The 23,023-nt window shown below is 44.1% G+C and overlaps 1 protein-coding gene across 5 annotated transcripts in view; it reads right to left on the reverse strand.

Annotated features, from left to right (window-relative positions):
• The window catches only part of TTLL9 (tubulin tyrosine ligase like 9), a 198,731-nt gene that overhangs the window by 20,827 nt on the left and 154,881 nt on the right, over positions 1-23,023 (reverse strand). For 4 of the 5 annotated variants that reach the window (XM_033963243.1, XM_033963247.1, XM_033963246.1 and 1 more), the window contains exons 11-13: positions 17,477-17,673; positions 17,135-17,248; positions 7,676-7,800 (exon numbers count right to left, since the gene is read on the reverse strand). In XM_033963243.1, coding sequence (XP_033819134.1) covers positions 7,676-7,800; positions 17,135-17,248; positions 17,477-17,673 — 436 coding nt within the window. The remainder of the gene's footprint in view (positions 1-7,675; positions 7,801-17,134; positions 17,249-17,476; positions 17,674-23,023) is intronic. The other variant, XM_033963248.1, reaches the window with a different exon arrangement.

The raw sequence follows: 23,023 nt of genomic DNA on the forward strand, positions 1-23,023 counted from the left end.
AACAAAGGACACTCATAAAACTGAAGAAAGGCTTTAACAGCCACAAACTTTGCTTATTTGTATTAATTTTGGACTAGTCAACAACTACAGTATTTTTGTGCAAGTACTTCATTTAAAAAATATTTCTTGGATTGTTTGTACCTATGAGTGTTTCTTGTACTGAAATTTAGACAGAATAGTGGCGTTCACAAACTTTTGCTCCTCACTGTATATATAAACCTCTAGCATAATACAGTATGGGGCTTATAATTTAAAAAAAGCAAACGTCTAAAAAGTGGCCTAAATGGGTACTTGGATGATCAAAAAGCCTGATCATCCAAGTACCCATAATCAAAGCTGGTTTTAGACATATCTAAATCTAATAAACAAAAATAGATGTGTGATATCTGGTGGATACCCACAGTACCGATAAGGCTTAATATACAATTTAAAGAAACAGAGGAAAAAGCCTCAGACTGAGGCCCTCCCACTGCCACAAAGGGTGGTTAAAGGTGGTTAGGCGTTAACCTCACTGTAAAAAAACCTCTATTTCATTATAAACGGATAAAAGCCTCATATGGTGCTGTTTATATTATTTGTGCTTTGGATAGAAGAAAAAAATCTCTTTCTACTTATCTTCTGTTTGATCCGTTTATAATGAAATAGAGGTTTTTTGCCAGTGAGGTTAACGCCTAACCACCTTTAACCACCCTTTGTGGCGGTGGGAGGGCCTCAGTCTGAGGCTTTTTCCTCTGTTTCTTTAAACTGTATATTAAGCCTTATCGGTACTGTGGGTATCCACCAGACATCACACATCTTTTTGTGAAAGTGTTTATTAGACTTATTGGGTTTTCAAAATATCCGAGGTTTTTTTGGCTATATATTTAGACATATCTAAAACCAGCTTAGGCCTTTTCCCTGCCTCTAAATGCACAGAGAGAAAAGAGGCATTTTTAGAGGCGGGGGGGGGGGGGGGTGTGCAGGAGATGGGCCCACCTACACCTAGGCGTACAACAGGTATAACCAAAACTTTAGGCAGGTTGCCAAGTCAAAACAGGTATAAGTGCCGAAAAGGGGCCGCTGATCTGATCGCAGCTGGTGCGATCAGCTCAGCAGCCCGACTACCTACCCACCTCCCACCGCAACTATCGGGGCAGGAGAGATGCTTCAACTCCCCTGCCGCAATAGTGATACCACCAAGTGCCGCCAAATGCGGTACTTGGAATTGCTAAAGCAACAGGAGAGATGACCCATCTCTCCTGCAGCGATCTGGTTGGACCCATGTGCCTAAGGCCCCTCCTACAGGAGGGAATTCAATTTAAATTTTTTTAAAAAAAATTTTCTTAGCTATTTCTGGGCAAGAATCCAAGTTTTGAGGCATTTTGGGGCACCAAAACACTGCTGTAGTGAAAATTTGGATTTCCCGATTTTTTTTTTCTGAGTTCTCCAGAAGCTTCGAATCACTTCATTTTGCCTCAAAACTGACAGAGATAGAGTCTTCTGGCTCTTTTGACCCAAATTCATGTCAGGTTTGGACTGGATGGGCGCCTGAAATGCATCCTTGCCATGCAGCATGTGAAGGGGGGATTGGGAGCAGCCAGCTTAGCTGCCCCTTTGCTCTCCAGGGCCAAAGAACAGGTGGGAAGCTTGTTGGGAAAATTTTTCTTTCTGGGCCCTAGAATGGCAGTCGTCTTAAGCACAGGAATGCAGAAGCCACAGAAACCAAGAGACACAAGTAGATTCAGCACTGCCTAGTTTGGCATTTTCTCCAGAATTTGTTAGTTTGAAATGGACAACCTTTCAGGACAGCTGACCTTCCAAGGGGAAGTCTGGCAGCATTTCTGACAGAACATGAGGGGGCAAAGCATGGCCAGACTCTAGAAGACCTTTCTGAGGGAGATTCGGATGACACACCCTCCTAATCAGGGGATGCAGGGTTGCAGTCAGGCGTGTTAAACCCCATGGTGGCTTTCAATCCAGGGGATGATCCCATGGTTCCCGGTTAGTCTAATACTCGGCTCTGTTCGATCTGATTACTGATTCACTTCAGGAGTTGAACTCCCAACAGGTCCCCTCTGCTTCCTCCTCTATTATGAGTGGAGTGAGAGCACAATCTTCTGCGTTTCCCTGGCATCCTAATATTAATGTGTTCATGGAACATTGGGTTATTCTGGAGGGGTTCCTTGAAGTTGCCAGGACTAGGGCTTGGCTGTGTCTGATGACGCCCAAATGTCACCAGCTGTTTGCTCAGCCCAAGGTGGATTCCTTGGTAGCACAGGTTACAAAGCACACCTTCCTATCAAGCAACGGAGGCATGGTGTTAAAGGATATGCAGGATCGCAGAGTGGATGTGGTTCTCAAGAGGCTGTTTAAAGCTTTGGCTTTAGGAATCAAAACGACCTCCTTTGTGACTCGTGCCTCTCATTCCAGGTTACAGAATCTTGAGCACGAGAGTGAGGGGGAAGGGAGATCGAGTCGTCCCCCTTCACTGCACCGGAGGGCAGATCACGTTCAGCTTGAAGAAACTCAGAAGTTTCAAGTCTGCCACACCACGTTGGTGTAAGTGCCTTCCCGCGCAGCACAGGGCACATCTCCTCAGTTCAGATAGCTAGCAGAGAAGCCAACCAGGGGAGGTGGGTGGGTTGTGAAAATAGCTGCCTGCTGTCCCTGGATAACACCTGTTACGGTAAGTAACTGTGCTTTATCCCAGGATAAGCAGGCAAGCCTATTCTCACATATGGGTGACCTCCAAGCTAACCAGAATGGGATGGTGGGAGCGTTGGCAACTTAGGAGAATAAATTTTGTAATACTCTGGCCAAAATGGCCATCCCATCTAGAGAAATCACCCAGACAATAATGAGAGGTGAAAGCATGAACTGAGGACCAGGTGGCATCTTTGCAAATTTCCTCAATAGGAGTGGATCTGAGGAAAGCTACTGAAGCCACCATGGCTCTGACTTTGTGGGCTGTGACTCGACTCTGTAGATGCAGTCCAGCCTGAGCATAGCCATCGGTTGGAGATGGTACGCTTAGAAATTGGATGTCCCAACTTGTTTGGATCGAAGGAGACAAAAAGTTGAGGAGCAGATCTGTGTGGTTAGGTGTGTTCTAAGTAGAAGGCCAAAGCACGCTTACAGTCCAGGGTATGAAGAGCTGATTCTCCAGGATGAGAATGAGGCCTTGGAAAAAACACTGGAAGTACAATGGATTGATTGAGATGAAATTCTGAAACCACTTTAGGTAAGAATTTAGTATGAGTACGGAGGACCACCTTGTCATGATGGAAAACTGTAAAAGGTGGATCAGCAAATAAAGCTTGCAGTTCACCGACTCTTTGAGCAGATGTGAGGGCAATGAGAAACACCACTTTCCAAGTGAGATATTTCAGATGAGCCATAGACATTGGTTCAAATGGAGGCTTCATCAATTGAGCAAAAACCACATTGAGATCCCAAACAACTGGAGCGGTTTGAGAGGAGGTTTGACATTGAAAAGTCCTTTCATAAATCTGGAAACCACAGGATGAGCAGATAAGGGTTTCCCTTCGATAGGCTGATGAAAAGCAGCAATTGCACTGACATGGACTCGAATAGATGTAGACTTGAGGCCAGAGGTAGATAAGTGCAAAAGATAATCTAAGACGGAAGACAAGGAGGTATCTCGAGGCTCCTTGTTCTGAAAGATTCACCACGTAGAAAATCTAGTCCATTTTTGGTGGTAGCATTGTCTAGTGGCAGGCTTTCTAGAAGCCTCTAATATGTCCCTGTCCAGCAGCACCCCTTACCTGCTCCCCCTGTCCAGCTTCCTGGTTCGTTCGCGTCTGCCCTCCTCTTCAAAGCAACCAGATGAGGATCGCGGCTGGCTGTAGCGAAGCTCACAGGCTGCTCTGCACATCAGTAGCATGTTCCCTCTGACGCGATCCCGTGCGTCAGAGGGAACGTGCTACCGAGGTGCAGAGCGGCTTGCAAGGTTCACTACAGCCGGCCATGAACCTCAGCAGGTTGCTTTGAAGAGGGGCGGCGGCGGCAGCGGTTGGTGAGGGCAGGAGAGGGGAGTTGCCGGCGTGTTCCCTGCGTCCGTGTTCGAAAATGGAATTCGGCATGGACCCAGAGACCACGGTGGCAGGGATCACGCTGTCCTAAGTGCTTAGGGTTTTATTATAGAGGATAGGGTTGAAGGTAAATCGAGAGAAGTTGCAGTATTGTAAATCTAGTGTGAAATTCTTGGGGGTATGTTTGTCTGATGAGGGGAGGAAAATTACACCTGAAAGAATTAATGCCATCCTTGATGTACCTTTTCCAGGCACCTTGCCATCCCTCAGAAGGTTCCTGGGACTAACAGTGTTTTGTAGACAATATATTGTTAATTTTGCTCAAATTGCTGCACTGTTGTATGAGATGTTAAGAGGGTAAAAGGGGGAAAGTTAGCTCCTTTCACTGCCGAACAGACATCAGCCTTCATGCAGTTGAAAGCGGCCTTGACTGAAGCACCTTGTTTATTTTTACCAGACTATGCCTTAAGATTCTATTTGTATGCACCAACAAGAAATCCCGCAGAATCCAACTGTTCGCCTACCCCTCGCTAAAGCTCTGTCATCTTAAAAGATTCCTAGACAAAACCTTCGCCTTCCAAGCAGCCAAGATGAACCCATGGATCGCCCAAATGATCCTTGAGGCTCCCACTTACCTCGACTTCAGAAAAACACTCAAAACTTATCTATTCAACAAACAAGCCCCGTAACGCCCCCCTCTCCGGAATTACCTGGCCACATGCCCGACCCTTTCACCCTTTATTGATCGCTGTCTTCCTGCTCCCCTCCGCCTTCATCAGCCAAGTTCGGCTAAAGTTGTTGTAAATCCAATAAATTGTGGTAAATCGGCCCATCCGACCCTGCCCCCCCCTCTATTGACCGCTTTCCTCCTTCTCTCCTTCCCACTTCCGCTTCTTCAGCCATGTTCGGCTGAAGGTGTTGTAAATCCAATACATTGTTTGTAAATCGGCATGTCAATGCGGATCCTAATGCAATTGTTGTGAACCGCCTAGAACTCGATGGGCATGGCGGTATATAAGAATAAAATTATTATTATTATACTAAAACTACTGTGGCTTGTCTTCTGGCTCAGAGGTTTCCCACAGAGCCTAAAACCAACATGATTTGAATAATAAAATTACCAGAAAACTAAAGGTAAAAAAATAAGAATTTTATTTCCTATTTTGTGATTACAATATGATGTGTACCCTAGCAGAGTTGGTATTAGAGAGCAAGCTTAAGCTAGAACCTAACACAGAGAAGAAAAGACTTTGTTTTGTTTATACCACAGCTCTGGCATAGGGCTGGAGAGGGCAAAAGTAGGTAGGGTGGGTGAAGGTGGGGTGGGTTTATACCTGCTCTGGCATCTCTCTCTCCGCTCTCTTCCTCCTGTTCTTTCCTGGTCTTCCTTCTCAATTTATTTTCTGCCTCTGTCTAAATTCTTTTTTACTATTCAGTCCTAAATTTCCCTCTTTCACTGTGTCTACATATAGCTTGCCACCTCTTTCCCTCACCCCTTCCAGTAACTAACTCTATCCTCTTCCCTCAATCCTGCATGTGCCCTTTTTTTCTTTCTCCTCCGCACTTCCTTCCAGCATCTGCTTCCCCTTTCCCTCACACTTCCATTCAGCAGCTGTCCTTCCTCTCCCCCACACTTCCATTCAGTGTCTGTTTCCCTCTGTACCCCTTCCATCTACTCTTCACCCTCTATCTCGCCCCTTCCATTCACTGCCCTCTGTGCTCTTTCTATCCAGTGTGCACCCTCTCTCTCTCTCTTCCAAATAGAATCTTCCCTCTTTCTATGCTCCTTCCATAAACTATCTATCCCATGCCCCTTCTCTCCTTTATACATGATTGATTTCAACTCTGTCATCTCTCCGTTTTTCTCTCTCTGTCACCACCCCCTCCCCTATGCTCTGGCATCTCTCTCTTCTCCTTTCTTTCCTTCCCACCTCAAGATCTGGCATCATCCCTTCCCTGATTCGCGGCATCTCTCTCCTTTCCTTTTCTTCCATCTCTCCCTCCCGCTCCATGCTCTGACATCTCCTCCTTCCTTTCCCCCTTCCTTTTCCCTTGATCTGGCATATCTTCCTCCTTCCCTCCATGCCCTGGCGTCTCTTCTTCCCTCCAAGCCCTGGCATCTCCTTTCATTCCCTCCAGTTGGGTACAGCAACACTCTCCCCAATTCTCTCCCCTTATGCTCCCTTTCCTCCTTCTGTCACCCAAGGCCTGGTGTCCTGAACTTCATCGGGCAGCAGCAGCATTCACAATTCACTGCTGTTGCCCGCTTCAGGCCTTTCTCTCTGTCGGGTCCTGTCTTCATGAAAACAGGAAGTAGGCAGGACCTGGCAGAGAGGAAGGCCTGAAGCTGGCAACAGCAGCAAATTGTAAAAGCTGCCGCTGCCCGAAGAAGGTAATGGCGCCAGGCCTTGGAGCACCAAGGCAGACCGCTTCTCCCCACCTCCCAGCCGAACCCCCCGCTGACCCTCCTATCTCTCCCCCTCCCAAGTGAACCTTTCCGACCCTCCCAGCGAGAGCAGCAAACCTCCCTCCAGTAACGTCGGCTGCTTCACGTCTTTCTCCTGTCGGTGAAGCGTCACTGATGATGTCATCAGTGATGTGGCAGAGGAGGAGAAAGCCGCGAAGCAGCCGACGCTACTGGAGGGAGGTTTGCTGCTCTCGCTGGGAGGGTGGGAGCGCGATAGGGACCGGGCCGGTTGTGCACCCCCCTAAGGCTGCACCTGGGGCGGACCGCCCTCCCCTTGGTACGCCACTGGTAACTTCAAAACAATGGGTCTGAGGTTGAGTAAGGGAACAAAACTTGAAAAGAGTGATCCTTGAGAAATGAGGAGACCCACTGGAGAACACCTGTAATACCAAAGGAAAAGTGTCTATTTAGGTGTTCACCTTTTCCCTGGCTGTTAGCCCTTGCACTATCTTTGGGTTTGCAGACTGAGGTAAAGAGGCTCTGTCATGGGAACAGGATATCATCACTTATAAAGGAAGGAAATCCTGACTTTCACTGTACTGCCTTCAGGGAAAGGGAACCCTTAATCGCATGTCTTAGTGATATGGGTCATGGTGGTTGGATAGGAGGCCTGGACTTTGGCTGCATGCACCATAGGGTGAAAGCAGTTTACTGGCTAGAACCAAGGTAAAAGAGAAAATGGGCATGAGTAGGAGTTTTAAGAATGTCACAAGAAGGGTGGATTGAAAGTGTAACCAGCTGCTGGGGATAGGGAGGGGGACTGACAGCAATGTGCAGTAGGATGTTAGTGGTGATGGTAATGAAGGGTAGTGGCAGATGTTTTGTGGAGAGGTAACCTAATGGGGGTGAGAAGAGTGAACAGGCTCTTCTAGTGAATTACAGTACAGTATTCCTAATGTTTCAATTATAAAGACAAAAGCCAACACTGCATTTCTCACCAAAGTTAAATGTACAAAATACATATAACAAAATTACATTTCAAAGAATGAGACTTACAATGCTTCTCGGGTCTACTAGTTTCATCTCACCTAATGACATCTTCAGAAGCTGCTTGTCTGGCCTTTATCTACATAATGTGATATTATTCTCTCCCTTCCCCTGCCTATTTGAATCAGACTACCCTTCCCTAAAACTGAGACAAGTTCTGTTGCTCTCCATATGGAAATCAGTTATTTACCCAAGAGTGTGTTTGCCACAAAGTGTCCATTGCCAGGCATGTCCAGATGGCCGTCCTCCCGTGAGACTGGTCCCTCATTCCACATTAGGTCAAATCCCCCGACATGCTTCTCCTTCCCTGTCAGCCTAAAGCAGAAAATGTTACTGAGCAACGCAAAGATCAGCACTTCCCAGCTCTAGGGAGCTAAACTGGAATCTGATTTCCCAAGTAGCAACCACAGAACTTGGATGTTTCATGCTATACATTGATATAGAGTAAAATGGAGTGGTGGCTGTGTTAGTCCACCCTTCAACATAATATGTAGAAATAAAAATAAAGGAAAAGCACAGTCACTTACCTGTAACAGGTGTTATCCAGGGACAGCAGGCAGATATTCTTACAGATGGGAGACGTTATCCATGGAGCCCTGGTATGGACAGTGCAAAAGTGTACTGTCACTTTAACTTGTTTAGAAGTCTTGAGACTGCGCATGCATGAGTGTCTTCCAACCCGATGTCAGCTCATGGGACTATGAGTTCAATGAAAAAGCTAAGAAGCCAACTAGGGAAGGAAGGAGGGTTGTGAGAATATCTGCCTGTTGTTCCTGGATAACATCTGTTACAGGTAAGTAATTGTGCTTTATCCCAGGACAAGCAGGCAGCATATTCTCATAGATGGGATTTCCTAGCTACATCAAAAGAGATGGAGGAAAGTTGACACTTAAATAGAGAATAAATTTTGCAGAACTGTTTGATCGAACCAACTCTCCCGTATGGAATGAGTCTCCAGACAGTAATGGGATGAGAAGGTATGTATTGAGGACCAGGTGGCTGCTTTACAAATGTCCGCAATAGGAGTGGAATGGAGAAAAGCAACTGGTGCTGCCATTGCTCCAACTTTGTGTGCTCTGACATGACCTTCCAACGGTAGACCAGCCTGAGCATAGCAGAAAGAGATAAAGTCCGCCAACCATGTAGAAATTGTTCTCTTGGTAACCGGAGTTCCCAGACTGTTAGGATCAAATGAGAGAAATAGTGAGTAGAGGCTCTATGAGGCTTTGTCCGATCTAGGTAGTAAGCTAAAGCATGTTTGCAGTCCAATGTGTGGCGTGCAGCCTCACCAGGATGGGAATGTAGTCTTGGAAAAAAGACAGACAGAACTATAGATTGGTTGAGGTGGAATTCTGAAATTACTTTTGGTAGGAATTTAGGATGAGTACAAAGAACCACTCCGTCATGATACAATGTGGTATAGGGTGGATCTGAAACCAGTGCTTGAAGCTCACTGACTCATCGAACTGAAGTGATGCAAATCAGGAAGGCTACTTTCCACATGAGATATTTGAGGGATGAAGATACCAGTGGTTCAAATATTGCCTTCATGAGAGTGGAAAGTACCACGTTGAAGTCCCAAGCAACTGTAGGAGGCTTGATGGGAGGTTTTGAGTGTAATAAACCTTTCATGAATTTGGAAACCAATGGGCATGTAGCTAGAGGTTTATCATTGAGAGAAAGGTGAAAAGCACTGATGGCACTGAAGTGCACCCTAACTGAAGTAGTCTTTAGCCCAGAGTTGGAGAGATGATAGAGGGCATAAATCTGAGAGTAATGATTTCTGGTTACACCATAAGGTGTGGATGGTTTTGTAGCAGAGTCTATGATGGCTGATACTGGAGCAGAAAGTTTAAAGCCATTTATCTGTTGGGAGAGAGGAACCAGGCTGTGAGCGCTAGTGAACATAGTTTGGGGTGGAGGAGGTACCCCTCGTTCTGAGTCAGAAGAGTTGGTAAAATTTGCAGGGGTATGAGTTGAAGAAAAAGAGGGAATCAGGGCTGTCTTGGCCATCTGAGAGCTATGAGAATCATAGTAGCTGGACCCGTTTGAATTTGAACAGAGGTTTCCCTATTAAGGGTTTTGGAGGAAAGGCATAAAGAAATTGGTCTGTCCAGTCTATCAGGAAGGCATCAGATTTCAGACGATGCAGTGAGTGTAGTCTAGAGCAATAATGTGGAAGTTGTGATTCATGGGAGATGCAAACAGATCTATCTGAGGGATTCCTCATGTTGAGAAGATTTGATGGACTGTTTTCAAGTTGAGTGACCACTCGTGAGGTTGAAGGAACCTACTCAGTTTGTCCAGTAGCATGTTCTGTTTGCCTGCTAGGTACACAGCTTTGAGAAAGATGTTTCGTGGAATGGTCCAATTCCAAAGGTAAAGCAGCTTCTTGGCAAAGGAAGCAAAACCCCATGCCCTCTTGTTTGTTTACATAGTACATGGCGACTTGATTGTCTGTGCGTATCAGGACCACTTGATTGAGAAGGTGATCCTGAAATGTATGTAATGCTCTGCAGATCGCTCGCAGTTCTACGAGATTGATGTGAAAGGATTTCTCTTGAGCAGTCCAAGTTCCTTGAGTATGAAGGCCATCCAGGTGAGCTCCCATTCAGACATGGACACATCTGTCATTAATATTTTTTGATGCGAAGAAACATGAAACAGTAGGCCTCTGGAGAGGTTTGTTGGGAGGAGTCGCCACTGCAGAGATTGACGGAGAAATGATGTGACTGATCTGTGGGAGCGCGGATCTGTGGCCTGAGACCATTGTGAGGCAAGAGTCCACTGGGGATCTCTGTGATGAAGATAGGCAAATGAGGTAATATGAACTGTGGATGCCATGTAACCCAGGAGACATATCATCTGATGTGCTGTGATGGTTTGGTTAGTAGAATTAAAGTGTTGAGTTAAAGTGAATTAAAGTGTTGAGTCTCTGCTGAGGAAGGTAGGCACGTTGTATCCAGCAACGCTCCTATGAATTCTAAGGTCTGAATTGGTTGGAGGAGGGATTTCTGGTTGTTGATTGCAAATCCCCAAAGCCCCAAGAGATGGATAGTTGAGTTCATTGTGAACTGAACAGCTTGAGGTGAGGATGCTTTTATCAACCAGTTGTCCAGATAAGGGAATGCATGAAAGCCGTAAAAGTGGAGTGTTGCAGCTACAACTACTAAACACTTTGTGAAAACTCTTAGTGCTGATGCTAGGCCAAAGAGTAGCACCTTGTACTGGAGATGATAATGTCCTTTGTGAAAGCAGAGGTAGTTTCTATGGGCTGGATGAATGGGGATATGAGTGTATGCTTCCTTGAGATCCAGAGAGTGAAACTAGTTGTTTTTCCCTAAGAGAGGATAAAAAGTGCCTGGGGACAGCATGCAAAACTTCTCTTTGACTAAATACTTGTTGAGGGCTCAGAAGTCGAGAATTGTGTGCAGTCTTCTTTGGTATGAGGAAATATTTTGAGTAGAACCCGGATCCTCTGGTGAGGAGGTACTGTTTCAATGGCTTTCAGCTACAGTAGGGACAAAAGCTCTTGTTGAAGAAGGGAGGTCTGCTGTGAGTTGAAAGAGTGCTCTCTTGGAGGTTTGTTTGGAGGCACTTCATGAAGACGAAGAGCATAGCCCTCCTTTACGATTTATAAAACCCAGTTGTCGGTTGTGATGAGAGTCCAACAATGATGGTAATAAGTTATTCAACCTCCAATGGGATGAGAGGGAGGGTGAGATGGTAGAACGTTGGCTAGGCTCAGGGTAAGGGAGTCAAAAAGACAGTAGATTTTTGCTGAGGTTGAGACTGTTGTTTTTGGTATCGTTGTTGTCTGAGATGCTTTTGTGGAGGAGGCTTGGAAGAAGAAGTTGGCTTAGTATATTGCCGCTTGTAAGAGGATGACTGATTTCTAGGGTTTTAGTATTGCCTAGAAGTCTGAGGTTTTGAAGATTTTGCAGTAAAAAGAGTTGACATACTTTGTTCGTGTTTGGTCTTTTTTTTTGAGTGGCTTCTTCAATTTTTTAACCAATTTGTCCCCATGACAAGGGATATTAGCGAAATGGTCTTATACATTAGGGTCTAGATCAGATACTCGCAACCAAGCTTGGCAACGCATGGCAATAGATAGAACTGAAGCCCTAGAAGTGACATCAAATGGGTCAAACATTGATCTGGCCATGAACTTTCTAGTTTCGAGAAAATTATGTGTAATATCTTGGAATCATTCAAGTAAATCCCCAGGAATGTTTTGTTCATAACTGGGCAACTGTTGCACTAATTTTTTTAAGTAGAAAGTCATATTAAAATTGTAGCTGGGGATACAACTTGTTAAGATGGTGTTTTAGTAGTTCGTGACTAAATTTGTCCAGGGTTCGGCCCTCTCTCTCAGAAGAACCACTGGCATATGTCCTAGTACTCAATTAAAACTGATGTTGTAGTTGAGGTGTGTCAAACCCTGAACATTCTTGGACTCTTTAAATGGTACAAGTACAAGAAGAGGCATCTCCCAATTTTTAAATATAGTATCCTTCATGAGATGGTGGAACGGAAATTTCAAGGAATCCTTAGGGATATGTTCAAAGTCCAAGATATCAAACAACTCAGTTCTCAGCTCAGATTCCATTTTTACTGGAAGGACTTGCCCCATAAGAACATAAGAATTGCCATTCTGTGACAGACCGAAGGTCTATCAAGCCCAGTAACCTGTTTCCAACAGTGGTTAACCCAGGCCCCAAGTACCTAGCTAGATCCCAAGTAGTTAAATATATTTTATGCTGCTTATCCTAGGAATAAGCAGTGGATTTCCCCAAGTCATCTCAATAATGGCCTGGGGACTTCTCTTTTAGTAAATTAGCCAAAACTTTTTTAAACCCTGCTAAGCTAACTGATTTCACCACTTTCTCCAGCAATGATTCCAGAGTTTAATTACACATAAAGAAATATTTTCTCCAGTTTATTTTAAATCTATTACGTAGGAGCTTAATCGCATGTCCTAGTATTTTAAGAAACAGTGAACAAACGATTCACATCTACCCTTTCCATGCCACTTGTTATTTTACAAACCTCTATCATATCACCCCTGAGCTGCATCTTCTCTAAGCTGAAGAGCCCTAGCCGCTTTAGCCTTTCCTCATAGGGAAGTCATCCCATCCCTTTTTTAAATTTTTGTCGTTCTTCTCTGTACCTTTTCTAATTCCACTATATCGTTTTTGAGATATGGTGACCAGAACTGCATACAGTATTCAAGGTGCAGCCTTACATAGAGCAATACAAGGGCATTTTCATCTTTGTTTTCCATTCAAGCACGAATCCAATTCAAATTCTACTGCCTGATATTCAAAGCATTACACGGCTCTTCCCCCTCCTATCTAAATAACCGCTTAAACCAAATCTCCACCTCAAGACACAGAAGAACCTCGAACCCTTTCGCCTTCCCCCCACTCAAAGGCACACAACGCAAGAAAATGTTTGACAACCTTCTAGCAACACAAGCAGCAAAAATCAACCATTCCATCTCCAATCTTATGACAATATCAGACAACTTCAAAACATTCAGAAAAGAAATCAAAACCCTGCTTTTCAAAAAATTCATCCAAATATCTTAACCCCTCCTCTTTTACCTCCAGAAGATTCACCTACCTTCAGATAACCTTCCCCCAAATTACCCACCTTAACACCTTCCAATTAAACAAATACCATAAATAGATTGTAACCTACCCTCTCTAACTGAATTCCATATGTATTTTTCATACACTGTCAGTTTAATTTCCATCCTATAAATTCACATAGAATTTTTATTTTTTCAACCATCTTTATTTTCTCTTCTTTATTAATTTCCAGGTACTTTAGTTAGATTGTGAGCCTTCGGGACAGTAAGGGAATTTTTTAAGTACCTTCTTACTTCTCATTTATAATCTGAATGTATATTTTCTTCAAACCGCTTAGAACCTAACGGATGTAGCGGTATATAAGAAATAAATTACATTACATTACATTACATTCCTTTCCTGATAATTCCTAACATTCTATTTGCTGTCTTAGCAGTCGCCGCCAGTGAGCTGAGGGTTTCAAAGTATCCTCAGCAATGACACCTAGATCCTTCTCCTGGGCAGTGACTCCTAACATAGAACCCAGCATCACATAGCTATAGTTCAGGTTCCTCTTTCCCACATGCATCACTTTGCACTTGCTCACATAAAACGTCATCTGCCATTTTGACGCCCAGTCTTCCAATCTTACAAGATCCTCTTGCAATTTTTCAAAATCTTCTTGCGATTTAACAACTTTGAATTTTGTGTCATCAGCAAATTTAATTATTTCACTAGTTATTCCCATCTCTAGATCATTGATAAATATGCTAAAAAGCAACGTTCCCAGCATAGACCCCTGGGGAACCCCACTATTTACAAAAAAAATACCTCTCTTATGAACTCTTAGGGCTCCTTTTACTAAGCTGCGGTAGTGTTTTTAGCACGCGCTTAGCGTGCACTGCAATGCTGCGTGTGCTAGACACTAATGCCTCCATTCAGTTGGCGTTAGTTTTTCCACATAGTGCAGGGATTAGCGTGCGCTAAAAACGCTACCGCAGCTTAATAAAAGGAGCCCTTAATCTTTCTGTGGAAACAGCATAAAGTGCTTATCCATTAAACTTTTCTCAAACGTAAATGTCTTAAATGTTGAAAACTGATTTTATTTAAAGGGAAGAGGCCTCAGATCCCCGTGCGTTGTCAGTATATAAACTTTACAACCGTATTGGATAGGGAAGTAACTTCATCGGCCCCACTCCTCCTCCTGCTTAGCACTAATTCAACAGCCGATTTGAGCGATAACCAGTGCTCCCTCTAAGCGGGCGGGTGTTGTGAGCAAAATTTTTTTCGCTGTGCGCTAAAAATATCGGGCGCCAGCAAGTTATGAGCCAACTCGCCCGATTCTCCTCTCGCCGCCCTGCCCGCCGTGCGCTGTGACGTGAAACTTGTGCGCTGGATGTAATATTTTGTGCGCCAGCGCACGCCAGCGCAGCTTAGAGGGAACACTGGCGATAACAGTACCGCCGAGAGTCCATCGCCCTGACGCAGTCATATAGTGAAACCCTTGCTAGCTTTATGTAGGTGAAAGTGGACCAGCAAAGACAGCAGGAGATTGAGACGGTGATCAGTGGAGTGCCGCAGGGCTCGGTCCTGGGCCCGATTCTGTTTAACTTATTCATAAGAGATATGACACAAGGACTTAGAGGAAGGGTATCACTGTTCGCCGACGACGCTAAACTTTGCAACATAGTAGGCAAAAGCTTATTACCTGATAATATGGCACACGACCTATTGCTGCTGGAACAATGGTCAACTACTTGGCAGCTAGGCTTCAATGCTAAAAAATGCAAGATAATGCACCTGGGTAAGAGAAACCCACGTAGAACTTATGTACTAAATGGTGAGACCTTGGTTAGGACCACGGCGGAACGTGACCTAGGGGTGATCATTAGTGAGGACATGAAGGTTGCCAATCAAGTGGAGAAGGCTTCCTCCAGGGCAAGACAAATGATGGGGTGTATCCGCAGAGGTTTCGTCAGCAGGAGACCTGAAGTTATGATGCCGTTGTACAGAGCCATGGTGAGGCCTCACTTGGAGTACTGTGTTCAGTTTTGGAGACCACACTACCGAAAGGACGTGCTGAGGATCGAGTCGGTTCAGCGAACGGCCACCAGGATGGTTTCGGGGCTCAAGGATCTCACGTATGAAGAAAGACTAAAAAAATTGTGGCTGTACTCACTTGAGGAAAGAAGAGAATGGGGAGATATGATTGAAACATATAAGTACATCACGGGACGCATCGAGTCAGAAGATGATATCTTCTGGCTCATGGGACCCTCGACCACCAGAGGGCATCCGCTGAAAATCAGGGGAGGGAAGTTTCATGGCGACTCCAGGAAGTACTTCTTCACCGAAAGAGTGGTGGATCATTGGAACAGACTCCCACTCCAGGTGATAAAGGCCAACAGCGTGACAGATTTCAAGAAAAAATGGGATACTCACGTGGGATCTTTAAGGGAGTAAATTCAGGGGAGGGGATACTTGGAATGGGCAGACCTGGTGGGCTATAGCCCTTTTCTGCCGCTTTTTTCTATGTTTCTATGTTTCTATCCTCATGGAACCTGCAGCCACGCCGAGCCCTAAAAACAGAGAAGACTGCCCCAACAGGCTAGCCGAGCATTTTGTCATCTGCTTAGTCAGGGGTGAGGTTAAGCTCTGTGCTGCTGCCTCCCCTGGTTGCGCCACAAGGCACATGGACTTTCCTGAGTTTCAAGTTTTATTTTAGTTTGATGAATCGCTTATTTAGTTTTACTAAGCGAGATGCTTATTTAGTTTTACTAAGCGAGATACATTAATAAAAAATATAAGCATATATTTAGACATACCAACAGACTTACAGACTAATCAATACACAAGGTAAAAAAGGACAGAAATACAATTCAATGCTTTAAAATACAGAGGAGAACCATAATGGAAAGAACATTAGGGAGGGAAAAGTGGAAACCTGGAAGGAAGCTAATATAAAATTTGAACATAATTTAAAGATTAAAAGCATCTTTTAAAAGGAAACTGGCAAGAATTCACAATAGAAGAGCAAAAGGACTCCATCCCAACAAGTTTTGAGGCAAAAATTGTAGTTTTGGAAGTGCAGGGAGCTTTTGAAAAAATAATTGTTAAAAATCCAAGATGGCCACCGTCAAGAAATTCTCGCTAAGATCATATTTTTCACATAAAGCAAAACACAAAAATGGCGATTTTAGGATTTTTCTGATGGGGGAAACACAAGGGAACATGGAGAAAGCTCAAAAACTGTTCCAATCAGACCCCCTCCCCCCTCACAGGCTGTGACAGCCTTACTCAATGTGATCTGTGCTGGAAATGTGCTGCAGCCTGCCTCAGCTCTCGTACAGTAGCTGGAATCAGGGAATAATTGCCTCATGCTAGGGAATGTCTCTTCAAAGCTGTTCTTCTGGCTGCCAGTTAGACATTTGTCTGATCATACCTCCACCCTCGCAGACTGATAGGCACCCTCAGGAAAGGGCAGAGGGGAAAAACACAGCTGGCACCCTGCAAGACACCACCGAGTCTCCTAGGTATGCCTAACAGTCTGCATTTGAACCTCTGTTTGGTAGTAGAAAGAAAAACGTGGGGATGGCCCCCGAGCTCCTAAGAAACTAATGCAGGCTGGCTAATAGGTACCCTCTGGGATTGACCTGTCAGCTGCAGACTGTAGTCTGTATGTTCTCAATGCAGGCTTAGCTTAAGAATCGCTCCGAGCACAAAGAAATCCCCAAAAGGGGACAATAACACCAAATTAAATAATAAAAAAGGGAGAGCAGAACAGAAACACTCCTTCAGGTATGCATGCAGAAGGGAAAAACTGCAGGTGGTGCTATAGCTCCCAGTGATGTACAGGAGAGTCACAGAAAAAAATCTGGAGTATATTCCTTCTGCATATGGCATGCGGCCATTGGGATATGATCCACTTGTCTAGAATGTCATACCTATTACACTGGAAAAGATATTTTTTTTCCTTTATATTTTTGTTTTATTTCTAAATTGATGCTAAAACTTCTAATGTCAGCTCATCTCATATTAAAAGTCTGGGAAAGCCCACAGGTCAACCCATTACTCACCTCACTTCCATGTCTACAATATGTAGCACATCCTCCAGGAGACGACATTTAAGTCGATAATCCTCCTGACTGCTAGCTGTGAGGGATGGAGAAGCATTAACTTCCAACAGCCACCTGTGGTATAGAGAGGAGTGGAGATGGGGATAAGTGAGGTGAAAGAAGGTAGTAAAGAAGCAGAAAAGTGGTGATAGGGAAAAAGGATGACAATGGGCATATGGTGGAGCACCAGGTCAGTGGAGGGAGAGGATCTAGAGAATTAATGAAAGAAAGCAATCAGGGTGATGGCAAGAGAGTAGAGGAGGTGGAATAGAGAAAACAGAAAATTGTTAGAGCCATGCTTACGGCTTAAGATCTTGGTCGATAAGAATGTCATATCCGTACAGCTCAAAGCAGTGCTTGTCATTGATGATCACTTTCTGTACACTCTGCAGGGACTTGATGAAGATATTGTCCATATCTTGAAAGAGCTTTTCTACCATCTCTGGTCCATGTTTTGCTGTGAGATACTGTCGCAGCTGCTGTATCATCCACTTACAGCCCTAAAACACCAAATATTATGCCAAAAAAAAGAAGGTGCCCCTGCACTAACCAATACACAATGGGTAATTTTATAAGGGACCTGAGCATGTAGTGTGTTGAAACAGACTCTTATAGAATTGCTCTGTGCTACGTGTGTGGCAAAAAGTAGATGTAGCGAAAGGATACTGACTTCTTGGCAATATGTGTAGCCATTTTTGGGGCACATGATAGGCAGAGTAGAATGGAAGATTAGGTTCTTACCTTTGTTAACCTTCTTTCTGTTATTCTTCTCTAGATTCCGTATGTATGGTGTTCAATTCAAACCCAAAAAACCAGGTCTTGCAGAAGTGTGACACTTGCCAGTGGAGTATAGTACCCCCTTCAGTTTTGTCCCAAAGCAATCGATTACCACTGGAAGAGATTACACAGAAGGGGATATGGGGACTAGTGCTGCCCGATTCAGGAAACAAAAGTTTGATGCGATTCGATTCAACCTATTGATTCGATTTTCCTGCCCAATTGGGTGTTTTTTTCAAACATCCTGGTAGGTTTATTTTATAGCTTCTTCACCCCTTTTATAGCTTCTTCACCCCCTTTGCCCTCTCCTACCCACACTGGCGCTGTAGTGCAAACAAAATAAACAAACAAAAAAGACTTTGCCTCTTTCTGCTAAATCCTAGCTCATGTTTGCAGTCTAACACCAGCTTTGGCAGGATACACATTTTAAATCTGACATATTGTAATCACAAAACAGAAGATAAAATTATTTTTCCTACCTTTTCTTGTCTGGTCATTATTCAAATCATGTTGGTCCTAGGCTCTGGTAATTTAAAAAAGAAGTTAAAAATTAGAAGCATTAAAAAATAAGATAAGAAGACTGTGACATCTTAAGAAGTGAAAAAAGTCCTGTAAAGGAATAAAACATACCAGTCAATAACTAACAAATAGTTAGTATGGCAGAAATGATATGCGGTTATGAGGAGTAGTGCTGCCCGATTCACGATTCGAATCGATTCACCAATTCATTTTGGGTGAATCGATTCAAATCAATTTACCCCGCCAAAAAATCGGCCTCCCGATTCGTTGACTGACCCTCCCTACTCACCCTCTAAAGTAGGAGCGGCAGAGCTGCCTTTTATTGGCCTGCCGTTCCTGCTTTAGAGGGCGAGTGGGGAGGGTCAGTCGGGAAGTGGCTTACCCGCTGACCTCCCGCTGCTGTGCTGTCCGTCTTCCCCAATGGCTTCCCGAATCAATCTTCCTAACTTCAGCAGCCTGCAATAAGATCGCTGGCACTAGCGATCTTTGCAAGCTGCTGTACGGCTTCGGAGCGTCTTCTCTCTGCCACGGTCCCGCCCTGATTTCCGATTCAAATCGATTCACCGATTCACTTTGGGTGAATTGGTTCGTTGGGGGAGGAGAGGACAGAGATGGCAGATGGATGGTTAGAACGGAGAAAGAAGAAAGAAGGAGACCCTGGCAAGCAAGTTAACAGAAGACAACCAGAGCCTGGGTCCAATAAGATTTGAATGACCAGACAACAAAAGGTAGAAAAACTAATTATATTTTCCCTTTTGTGAAATGTGTATCCTGTTAGAGCTGGTGTTAGACCGCAAATGTGAGCTAGGATTTAAGAGAGAGAGGAAAAGTCTTTTTTGTTTATTTTGTTTACACCACAGCGCCAGTGTGGTTAGGAGAAGGCAAAAAGGGTGAAGAGGCTATAAAAGGGGTGAAGAGGCTATAAAATAAACCCACCAGGATGTTTGAAAAAAACACGCAATTGGGCAGGAAAATCAAATCAAATCGAATCTAAAAACCAATTCAGTAGGCTGAATTGAATCGAATTGAAATTTTTTTCCTGAATCGGGCAGCACTAATGAGGAGTCCTTAAAATAAGGAAAGGTGTGCAAATTAGCCAGACAAATTTCCTAAGTAAAAATGTAAGACAAATGGATGTAAAAAAAACTGAAAACAATTTGATCCTGAATTAACCCAAAAATTCTCTCTATAGAATGTCATTAAAACATATCTAGAGACCTGTATATACATTTGTTAAATAAACCGTCTCATGTAAAATATCATACATCTACACAATAGACCAAAGGGGATTTGTGGAAAAAAAAACTACCCGATCCTCTATTGTAATAAAATGTAGAGCCGCTGTTGTAAGACTGCATAAAAAGCAAAGAGCCAAACTAAAACAGAACCACTAGAGAACTGAAAATAGAACCTTTGTCCGGAGGCTAGGATAAAACAAACAGGGAATGGGGCACGGAAACAAACGGGGCATGAAAACAGTAAAATGTAACACATACTTAATCAACCAAAGGGGAGTCTAAGAAAAACTGCCTGATCCGCTGTCATTATAAATTATAGAAACGCTATGGCATGACATCGAATAGTCATGCTAAAATTAAACCACAAGGCAACTAAAAATAAAAACTCTACCCAGATGCTAGGAAAAAAGGTGTGGGGAAGCTGAATCAAAGTCTCTATGGACAGAAAAACAGCAGGGAAAAGAGGAATGTTGACAATGTGTTAAGAGGCAGCGGTCTCGGTGTCAGGTCAAAACCGCGGAAGACAAAGGCGCGCGCCGACAACTGAGCGCAGCGCAGAGGCGCGTGCCGAAGAAAATAACTGTTTTTAGGGGCTCTGGTGGGGGTGGGGGGAACCCCCCCACTTTACTTTATACAGATCGCGCCGCGTTGTGGGGGCGTTGTGGGGGGTTTGGGGGTTGTAACCCCCCACATTTTACTGAAAACTTCACTTTTTCCCTAAAAACAGAGAAAAAGTTAAGTTTACAGTATAATGAAGTGGGTTACAACCCCCCAAACTACCCACAACGCCGCCTTGATCTGTATTAAGTAAAGTGGGGGGGCTCCCCAACAAAACCCCCTGTTGGAGCCCCTAAAAACTGTCATTTTCTTAGGCGCGCGCCTCCTTCTTGCGCTCAGTTGTCGGCGCGCGCCTTTGTCTTCCGCGGTTTTGTCTATGAACCGTTCATGGGGTACCTTGTCAAAGGCTTATTGGAAATCTAAGTATAAAATGTCTATGGGGTCCCCTTTGTCCATCCGTTTGTTAATTCCTTCGAAGAAGTGCAATAAGTTCGTTAGGCACGATCTTCCCTTGCAGAAGCCATGTTGGCTTGTTTTCATCAGTTTATTCCTTTCTAGATGCTTGTCGATGCTGTCTTTTATCAGTGCTTCCGCCATCTTCCCCAGAACCGAAGTCAAACTTACCAGTCTGTAGTTCCCTGGGTCACCTCTCAATCCTTTTTTAAAGATGGGCGTAACATTAGCTATCTTCCAATCCTCCGGGATTATGCCTGTTTTCAGGGATAGATTACAAACCTGCTGTAGTAGTTCCGCTATTTCCTACTTTAGTTCTTTCAATACCCTAGGGTGGATTATGTCCAGGCCCGGAGATTTGTCCGTTTTTAATCTATCTATATGCTTGTGTACGTCTTCAAGGCTTAACTCCATGGATGTTAACTTTTCTGCTTGATCTCCTTTGAAGATTTTTTCAGGTTCCGGCACGTTGGATGTGTCCTCTTTTGTAAATACTGTTGAAAAGAACATGTTTAGTCTATCCACCACTTCTTTTTCCTCCTTCACCACTCCTTTACTATCTCCGCCATCCAGCGGTCCCACCTCCTCCCTAGCTGCTTTCCTTTAACATATCTGAAGAACTGTTTGAAATTTCATGCTTCCCTGGCTAGCCTCTCTTCATATTGTCTTTTTGCTCTTCTAACCACTAGGTGACATTCTTTTTGATGCTTCCTGTGCTCTTTCCAGTTTTCCTCGGTTTTGTCCTTTTTCGATTTCCGGAATGAATTCTTCTTATCTCTATCGCTTTCTTCACTTCTTTCGTTATCCACGCCGAGTCTTTTGTTCGGCTCTTTTTGCACCCTTTTCTAAATCTGGGGATATACAGATTTTGTGCCTTGCTCATCGTGTCCTTGAATAAAGACCAAGCTTGCTCTACAGTCTGCGATTTCTTTGAGCTGTTCCTAAGTTTTTTCCTTACCATTACTCTCATCGCTTCATAGTTTCCTTTCTTGAAGTTAAAAGTTGTCGCTGTGGTTCTCTTTCACTTCAATACTTCTACTTCAACTTTGAACTTGATCATATTGTGATTGCTGTTTCCCAGCAGCCCCACTACTTCCACTTCTTTTGCAGGTCCTCTTAGCCCATTAAGGATTAGATCCAAAGTGGCATTCCCTCTCGTCAGTTCTCTGACAAGCTGCTCCATGAAGCAGTCCTGTATAGCCTCCAGGAATCCTGTCTCCCTAGCGCATTTTGAGTTTCTAAGACTCCAGTCTATCCTGGGATAGTTGAAGTCTCCCATAACAATCGTGTTACCGCTTTTGCATTCTCACTTCATCTCGGCTTTCATTTCTTCATCGTTAGCTTCGGTTTGCCCAGGTGGACGATAGTACAGGCCCATCTTAATCTTGGGCCCATTCCTTCCCGGTATTTTAACCCATAGTGATTCCAATTTGTTGGTCATCGCTGCTGTGTCCACTCTGGTCGAGTGTATGCTATCCTTTATGTATAGGGCTATTCCTCCTCCTTTCTAACCTGACCTGTCTTCGCGATAGAGTTTGTACACCGGCAGTGCTATGTGCCATTTGTTTTCTTCATTCCACTATGTTTCAGAGACCCCAATGATGTCTAGGTTCTATTTTTTTGGCCATGACTTCTAGTTCTCCCATTTTGTTCCTTAGGCTCCTTGCATTAGTATACATGCAATTTAAGTCCTGGTATTTTTTTGCCTTCATTTTCTTTTCCTGTGCTATGATCTTCCTATCATCCTCTTCTTGATCTGTCAACTCTTGTTTTTTGCCCATTGTGTCTTCCCAGCATTTTTCCCACTCAGTATCCTCTCGGGATACCTTCTTTTGAATCGTCAACATTTGGTCGACTGTCGGCTATCTCCTTCTTCTTAGTTTAAAGCCTGCTCTATTCCTCTCCTGACGTTGTTTGCTAGAAGTCTAGTTCCCGCCACGCTCAGGTTCCTGCTATCTCTCCTGAAGAGCTTGCTCTTGCCCCAAAACGTTGTCCTGTTCCTCACAAAGTGGAACCCCTCTTCCTCGCACCATCTCCTCATCCATGCATTTATTGACTGTAGTTCCGTCTGCCTCTTCACATCTGCCCTCGGTACTGGTAGAATCTCTGAAAACGCTATCTTCTGAGTCCTCATCTTCAACTTCCTTCCCAGAATCTTGAACTGTTCGATCAGTGCATTTCTACTGTAGTCTCTCCTGCTGACATCATTTGTCCCAATGTGGATCATCACTGTAGTCTCTTCCATCTCTGCTTCTTCTAGGATCTTTTCAATTTTGTCGACAATGTCTTTTGCTCTTGCTCCTGG

The sequence above is a fragment of the Geotrypetes seraphini genome, chromosome 11 (genome assembly GCF_902459505.1).
Source record: "Geotrypetes seraphini chromosome 11, aGeoSer1.1, whole genome shotgun sequence".
Classification (NCBI taxonomy): domain Eukaryota; kingdom Metazoa; phylum Chordata; class Amphibia; order Gymnophiona; family Dermophiidae; genus Geotrypetes; species Geotrypetes seraphini.